This window comes from Chinchilla lanigera, unplaced genomic scaffold (assembly GCF_000276665.1).
Source record: "Chinchilla lanigera isolate Chin_1 unplaced genomic scaffold, ChiLan1.0 scaffold00052, whole genome shotgun sequence".
Taxonomy (NCBI): Eukaryota; Metazoa; Chordata; class Mammalia; order Rodentia; family Chinchillidae; genus Chinchilla; species Chinchilla lanigera.
Window position 1 is genome coordinate 194,518 of NW_004955453.1, and position 7,395 is coordinate 201,912.

Genomic DNA, 7,395 nt, shown 5'->3' on the forward strand with positions numbered 1-7,395 from the left:
CTCTCCCAAACTCCTAGTGAGGATGCAGGCTGATCACGTGTTCTGCAGACTGGGAAGAGGCTCATTGTATGGTCTGGAGAGGGTTCCGGTGGCCTCCCGTGTCCATGGCTCCACTTCCCATGGCTCCAGTTACCCATAGTCTTAAAATACTAGCTGGAAAATTCCAGAAATTATTCTTAAACTTTAATATCATATGTTCTACTATAATATTACTATCACTTCCTTACTGTGCCTAATTTATAAACGAAAACAGGTACATATGGACAGGAAAGATCATGTAGAAGGGTCCATTCTTTCCAAGGCTCCAGGCACCCACTGGAAGCCTTGGGCCACATCCATGGAGGACAAGGGGGACCACTGTGACTAACTGAAAAGTGCGCACAGCATGTGTTACCTTGGAAGGGTCCTGTGGAAAGGAAGGGAGACTAGGGCGGAAACCTCAGCCCCTCAGCCCACGGGACTCACGGGGCCGCCATGCCTGGTACCGGAAGCACACGGGTGTTGAGATGAGGACACGAATCCCGGGCCTGAAACCGGCCAGTGGACAGCACATCCTCTGCCCAAACGCGCCCTGCACGGCCACCTCGCTGCTGCTGTACCTGCCAGCCGTCTCACTCCCCAAACACATCTGCACCCGAGAATCTCGTTAAGAACAGACGAGCCTCCTGCTTCCCCTCGCGCCACCCCGCCCTCGCTGAGCCACTGGGACTCGCTCTGCGGCTGTTCTCCTCTTCACACGGATGTACCCCGCCAGCCCGCGCAGGCCTGTGTATCCTCCCATCACTACCGTGCCGGCTGAGCACGCCTTCAAAACAGGACAGGTGCTGCTTTAGGAAACAAAACCATCTTTATTTCTTATTAAAAAAATAAGTTACAAATTGAGAGAACTCTCTGTTCGTTTTGGGCACAGGTTTGCAGTCCAGAACAGCCTGGTTTTAAACATCACTTTACAATACTATGAATGTCACAAACTGCGTTACGGAGCAGTTTCTGTCCCGTGTCCTGTGCGGGTACAAAGCACCGCACAGATATAAAACTATCGTAAATAGAACATTTGAGCCAACACTGGCATATACTTATATATATCTTATATATACATATATATATATCATTTCAGATCAGCTAACAATGTTGTCATCCTTAGTCAAGACTGAAGTCAAACTAACCTTAAAACTATACCAATCTGGATATGTCAGCATTATATCTCCCATACAATATTTAAAATATATTTTAACTTTCAATACACTTACAAGGTACACCAATAGTGAGAAAATAAAGTCTTAAAACTTAAATACAAGTCACCATATGAAAAAAACATCGGGACACAGGAGGTCCTATTTTACAGGCGCCCAGGTGGGCCGGCCTGAAGCCGCTTTCCATGCACAGCGCTGTGTTTGTTCTCTCCTTGCTGTAAAACTGTCAGACTGCTCAGCTGGGCAACAGCCTCGTTGGCCGGAGAAAGGACACACCATGTCACACTGCTCCTCTTTGCGTGACCCAAGCATCAAAACCCAGAGCTACTCTGCTCGCCTTCAGAAACCAAGTGGCCCGATGCCCCTGTCCTCACAAGCACACACGTCCCCAGGCCTCCGCAGAGCAGCTCACTTGGTGTTTTGCTCCAATGCCGAGTACTCCGTCTCAGACACTCTGGAGGCATCGATGAGCTTGGTGAGGCCGGTTTTGGCTGAGTACTTGAAAATGAAGGCCTTCATCAGCTCGTACCTGTAGTTGCGGTTGATGAAGCTGTACAGCACGGGGTTGACGCAGCAGTGCACCAGCGACAAGCACTGTGTGACATGCAGGGCTGTGAAGAGTCCGTTCTCCAGCTGGCAGGTGAAGGGGATGTAGTGCAAGATGGAGAAGATGTCCAGGAGCACCACGACGTGGTAGGGCAGCCAGCACACGAGGAACACCACCACGTAGGAGAAGATGATCTTCCGGCTGCTGTGCTTTTCCTGGTCGCCGGACGCCGAGATGGCTCTGGCGAGTAGGAAGTAGAAGACGGCGATGACGGAGAAGGGGACAGCGAAGCCCAGGATGACGGAGACCAGCTCCATGCCGATGAGCCACTCCTTGATGTTGTGCTCGGGGTAGAAGGACCGGCAGTAGGTCTCGTTGTTGGATGCAGATGTGACGGTCTTCAGGTAGTAGGTGTCAGGCAGGGACACGCAGAAGGCCAGTAGCCACACCAGGACGCAGACAACACGCCGCACCAACTTCTTCTTGCAGCTGGAAGTGCTGGTGAAGTAGGTGATGGAGAGGTAGCGGTCCACGCTCATGCATGTGAGGAAGAAGATGCTGCCAAAGAGGTTGATGGAGAAGATGAGGTGCGTGACCTTGCAGGTGAGCTCGCCCATGGGCCACTGGTTATGCTGCACCAGGCTGACCACCCACACCGGGATGGTGATGACCACCCACAGGTCCGCGATAGCCAGGTTCAGAATGTAGCAGTGCGTGTCGTAGCCTGTGGTCTTGGCCTGGATGTTCACCCAGACCACCACGGAGTTGGCGATCATGCCGATGACGAAGATGAAGATGTACAGGAAGGAGAGCGTGTAGAGCAGCACGCTCTTGTGGGGCATGATGGGGCACTGCATGGTGTCCACCACGATGCAGTCGCTGCTGTTGCATGGCCAGCTGATGTCCGAGTAGTTCCCCGGCTCTGAGTAGTCAAAGAGGTGTAGATCCATGGTCTAGAGCGGGCGGCTGAATAACCGACAGCAAAACCCACCAGGAAAGCTGGAAGAGAAAAAGCGCTTTATTAGGAACGGCTCACGTTTCTGTCAAAATGCTTACCCAAGGCCCTCAGTGCTCCCTTAGCTCTGCAGCATCTTCCCAAAGGGGAAAAGAAAAAAACTGTAACAGAACCACACAGTGACAGTAAAACCCACCCAAGGCCAGTCCACTTGGCCCTCGCAAGAGGAGCGGTGTTTGCTTTCTGTCTTTTCATGGCTGTGTTCTCCACACATCAGCAGCCCTGCTGCACCCAGGGTGTGAAATCTACATGGTGCGGGGCCAAAGAAATGTCAGATGGTGGCGCCTGGGCCACAGCAAGGCTAACGGCCACCTGGTCTCGGCGGCGCGGGGAGAGTGTCCCTTCACCACCCTCCCCGAGCACAGCAGGGCCGATCTCCTCCGGGCATGCACGTGCAGCAGTGTCCTGCTTTGGTGTCTTAAAGAAAGCATCTCAGCCCCTCTTCAAGTCTGCATTTAAGACATGCCTCAGCACCTTCCGCTTTTCCTCAGGACTCACTCACAAGCTTGACTCTTCTGCTGCTCTCTGCTTGCGGTCACCAGGCCCCTCAAAATAGGCCGGCACATGTGAGACACGCCCCCCCGACTGTGCCCCAAACCTGCAGACCCAGGTCTGCGTGGGGGTTGCAGCTGAAGCCAACCAGCCAGCTTTCTCCAGCTCGGGGTCCTCCCCTGGTTTTCCGTTTCTTTATTTGTTCAGAAGAAACGGGTGCCAAGACCCAAGCCCAGAAGCCACCACCTGCTGCATTTCCGAAGGGCTGACAGTCTGTCCACTGTTTTCCCTTGGGACCTGACGTCGGGCCTCACACTCCGCTGTCACCAGTTCACAGCCGGTGAGAGCTCAGTCGCAGGTGCCACTGGCCTGGGGAGCAATTTCTCCACAGACACACGGGGGCTGCCAGGACTGTCACCCACGGTCTCTTTGTCCACTAGAGGGCCCTGAAACCCTCACGGCCACAGTCCTTTACCAGCTGCCACTGCCTCACCTGACCCCGCTGCGTGACCGGGTGGAGATTGAGACAAACGTCAGCCAACAAAGAGCCCCAGTTAGGATGTGGTTCTCCACTTGGGCGATGGAGAGTCTGGCTTATCTGCCAAGGTCCCCTTGAGCGGGCGCCAGCTTCTTTCCACAGGAGGACGCTGGGGAGGCCGTGGGTGGACCCCAGGCGGCCGCGCCCATGACGTGAGAAACCACAGCAGGGAAAGCAGCAGCCGCCAGCTGAGACATTCCTGCGTCGGGACTCTGGCTCCTCTGTTCATTAGTGTTTAACTCGAGACTCACCGGTCAGCCCTCTGGGTCCACTGTCCAGGTCAGCAGCGCCCGTCAGGCTTACCTCAGGGACAAAGGGCCCCGAATGTGGCAGGCGTCCAGTAGACGCTCGGAGAAATTTCACCCGCCAACCCCACCCAAGGCCAGGGGGAAAGCTGGCTGGGCATTCTCTGGCCAGAAGTCATCAGTTTTTTCCCTTCAGCAAAAATACATGAGCTCTCCGGAATGTTTCCACGCTGGAGACTGGCCGAGTAACGAGCACCCCGGCACAGGGGTGGGGACCTGGCTCTCACAGGACTGGGGTGTCGCTCCTAACTGGTTTGGTGTCCCCTGGGGCTGACAAAAGTCCCAGCTTTCCATGATGGCCACTTCCCCTCCCGGCTCTGAAAGCCCTCGTGGTGGGGCCACTGGCCGCACAGCAGAAGCTTGACCATCCGCAGAGTCACCCAGAAAGTGGACTCCAAGCCTGTGACCACCGATCTGTGCAACAGTGCCCAATGGCCCAAGGGGGGACCGGGGAGGAAGGCAAGCTGGAGACACTGGCCCCTGCCTAACACACAGCTCTAAGGGCTCCGGAGGACACGGGTCCAACAGGCTGCCTAGGACGCCTCCCTGACTGGCCAGCCTGCCTGGAAGCTGGCACTGCCTCCTCCCTTGGCCTTTAGACGGCCTGGCATACAAGGCTCTCTCCTTGTGAGCCGTGGAAACTCGAAGCCACTGGACAGCAGGGGTGCTCAGATGGGCACCAAGCCACTGCTCCACAGCACAGCAGCAGAGGTCAGTGACAGGGACAGAGATGGCCACAGATCGTGGGCCCAAATGCCAGAAACAGCTCAGAGCCTTCCACAGCCTGCACGTGGCGTTCAAAGCCTCCCCACAGGTCTCTCCACACCTGGAGACTCTTCCGTCTCAGCCTCTTTGCCCCAGACACACCACGTCCCCTGTGGTGTAAGGACAGCCCCACGCAGGGGCACAGAAAGAGTGCACGCCGCCTCTCCGGGCGTGGAGCACTCTCCTAGGTCCCACCACCGTCCCCACGGAACCAGCTCTGACTCTTAGCAGGCAGGCTGCCAGTCGCGGCATCCTTAGAGCCCAGAGCCACAGCGGGAGAGCGTGGGGACCCCGACTCAGCCCCTTGGCTTCTGTCACTGTGCCCTGGGCAGAGAATGTTTGATCTCCTGACGACTCCCCAGAGTCGCAAGCAGATAGGCAGCCGTCCTCCTACCACGCCCTTCTCTCCCCTGCAGGGCATCGTGGAAAACACCCCTCAGGGTGCGGCTGCTCCTGCCCAAGGCAGCAGGAAGGGCAGGGGCTGGGAGGCCCTGCGTGGCCCTGGCCCCCATACGCCAGTCACTCACCAGCAGTCAGCCGCCGACCAGCCCAGGCAGCAGGCAACACCGGCCAGGCCTGGCTGGGAGATGAAGCCAGAGAGCCACACCCCGCCCCTCGCCCTCCCGGGGCCTGGGTGGACCGCACTGCAGGCGGCGTCAGTGGGCAGACAAGGATGGGGTGCTCAGAGAGAAAGGAGACCGAGCAGAGCGAAACGCCCACACCCTCCGCACAGCAGCGTGCTCGGGAAAGCGAGAAATCGAGAGTACTGCAGGCGGCCTGGCCTATGGTCATCCCGGGAATTTTCACGCGTTACAGCGTGTGGAAACAAACCAGGGCTCTTTCCAGAGAGGACCGCGTTAGACACGGACAGCCCTGGGTTCAGCACGGGAGGCGCCCTGTCCTGCGGCTGGGTGGGCGGGGCTGCTGTCACCTAAGCCGCGCTGGTTCTCCGTCCACTGCTGGAGCAAAGAACATCCCCAACCGGAACAAAGGTGTGACGGGGTGACCTGGGGCGGCTACCCCGAGACAGCCCGGTGCAGAGCCCCCCGCACAACTGAGACTGGAGTTAGGGAGAGGGCTTGGGGTGCTCTGGACTCCCACAGCCCCACCCAGGGCCTGGGCACCCCGTTTCCCGCCCACCTGACAGCCAGCCCCAGGCTCCTCTCCTCTGCATAGACTGTGCAACTGGGCAGTTTGTGCTGGACCCAAGGAGCTCACAGGAGACATCCCAGGACACTCAGCCGCTGCTGGGACCGACCACAGCCCCATCTCTGTGGGCTCCAGGCCAGAGCAGAAGGAGGCTTTGTCGCAGACCTGCACCCAGTCTTATACCTCAGGGAGATGAAGCCACTCAAGGTCCAAGGTCTTTGCACAAAGGGCTCTGGGGTACGGCCAAGGGGCTCAGAAGAAAGGATTTTCTAGTTCTATGATTTTACAAGTTCACACATTTCCCCTTTTGAATTTGCCTATGCCCACATGTATTTACTGACACAGTATTTACGACTGGAGAAAATCACCAATAACAGAAATGCCCATCCACAGAGGAATGGTCCATAAAGTATGGTGGGCGTGTCCACCGCCTGGAAGGTGATACAGCTGTCAAGAGAGGGAGAACCGCTTTTGTGCACAAGGAGAGTCAGGACACGCTATGAAGTGAAGGGCGCTGCACACACACATGCCACGTAACCCCACTGATGCAGGGTAAAAAGCAAAATGATGGGCAGTTGTATATGCAGACACTTGTGCGTAAAGACACAGGAAAAGGTCTGCACTAAGAGCCAAAGTTTGGGCGGGGAGCTGAAGGAGGATACAAAGGGAGAGTTGCAGTTTTGACTCCATCCGTGTCTGTGGTGTTTGGAATGTGACATCACGAGTTATATAAACTGTAAGGAGGGAACCGACCCATGAGACAGTAAAGGTCCGTGCTGCCTTTTTCTGAGAATGGAAGGCAGCAGAGGCCGGTTTGCCTCCCTCTGTCCTTCGTTTCCTGTCTACCAGGGCCACTGCCTTGCTGGGGGTTGAGCCCAGGGCCCTCACACTGAGCTGTATCCGCAGTTCTTCTGCAAATTGCTTATTTTGAGACAAGGTCTCACTCAACTACCGACTCGCCCAACTTGGGCTTGAGCTTGCGATCCTCTTGCCTCAGCCTCCGAGTGCAGGATTACAGATGTGCACCACCACACACACGCACACACACACACACGCCACCTCCCATTCAGCAGGGGAAGACTCCTCCCGCTAGATGAGCCCCAAACTCCCACTCTGCAGGTGTTTGCAGGGCTCGCTCCTTCTCCACTCTGCTTCTACTCAGCCAGCACCTCCCAATACCTAGGTCTCAGTCATTCTTTTATTTATTTATTTGTACACTTACTTATCTATTTATTTACTTCATGGTGCTTAGGATTGAACCTAGGGTCTCAAACATGCTAGGCAAGTGCTCTACCACAGAGCTATGACCAATACCTTGTCATTTTATTTTATTTTATTTATTTATTTTTTTTTTTGGTTTTTCTCCGGTACCAGGAACCGAACTCACGACC

At 55.8% G+C, this 7,395-nt stretch overlaps 1 protein-coding gene across 1 annotated transcript in view; it reads right to left on the minus strand.

Moving 5' to 3' along the window:
* Positions 1-828: 828 nt before the first annotated feature.
* Ackr3 (atypical chemokine receptor 3) overlaps positions 829-7,395 on the minus strand; it is a 22,689-nt gene continuing 16,122 nt past the window's right edge. The window contains exon 2 of the mRNA XM_005395313.2: positions 829-2,739. Coding sequence (XP_005395370.1) covers positions 1,602-2,690 — 1,089 coding nt within the window. The 5' untranslated portion in view covers positions 2,691-2,739 and the 3' untranslated portion in view covers positions 829-1,601. The remainder of the gene's footprint in view (positions 2,740-7,395) is intronic.